Below are 587 nucleotides of genomic sequence, written 5' to 3'. Positions count from 1 at the left end.
GTACCAGCGTGGGTCAGGGAAAGGGTCTCACCTGGTGGCTTCCCAGTCATCCTTCATGCTGTCCACCTGTGAGCGCAGGAGCCACATGGTCTTCAAAATCTCCTTTCCATCCTCGTCCACGAAGCACTGGCCCGTGAAGACAGTGACAGCATCTATGGGGATGGGGCAGGAGGTGGAGGGGAGCCTGGCCAGGGCGGCAGGTCAGAGCCAAGCCATGGCCCTGCAGCCTGCCCAGCACAGGGGCACTGTCCCTGCCATCAGGGGACAGCAGTGATGGCCAAAGCAGGCAGGAGGGGTCAGAGGGCTTGGGGTCCAACGTGGAAATGGGCAGAGAGCAGTGGGTTTAAGCCCCCAGTGCATCAGGCAGGAGGGGTCAGAGGGCTTGGGGTCCAACGTGGAAATGGGCAGAGAGCAGTGGGTTTAAGCCCCCAGTGCATCCTCTGTGCTCTGGCACTGGGAAGGGACACCAGCCAAGGAGCTGCAGGGTCCAGGAAGGGGGATCATCACAGACACCACAGGGGATGGGAGAGCACTGGGGACAGGACAGGAGAAGGCAGGGGATAGACAAAGACACTATATGGGAGGGG

The 587-nt window shown here is 61.2% G+C and overlaps 1 protein-coding gene across 1 annotated transcript in view; it reads right to left on the bottom strand.

Annotated features, from left to right (window-relative positions):
* Positions 1–27: 27 nt before the first annotated feature.
* Positions 28–587, bottom strand: part of LOC104488948 (avidin-like) — a gene marked incomplete at its 5' end in the record, with an annotated part of 965 nt that continues 405 nt past the window's right edge. The window contains one exon of the mRNA XM_010131053.1: positions 28–152. Coding sequence (XP_010129355.1) covers positions 28–152 — 125 coding nt within the window. The remainder of the gene's footprint in view (positions 153–587) is intronic.

This window comes from Buceros rhinoceros, unplaced genomic scaffold (genome assembly GCF_000710305.1).
Source record: "Buceros rhinoceros silvestris isolate BGI_N320 unplaced genomic scaffold, ASM71030v1 scaffold11312, whole genome shotgun sequence".
Classification (NCBI taxonomy): Eukaryota; Metazoa; Chordata; class Aves; order Bucerotiformes; family Bucerotidae; genus Buceros; species Buceros rhinoceros.
This window is presented reverse-complemented; position numbering and strand designations above follow the sequence as displayed.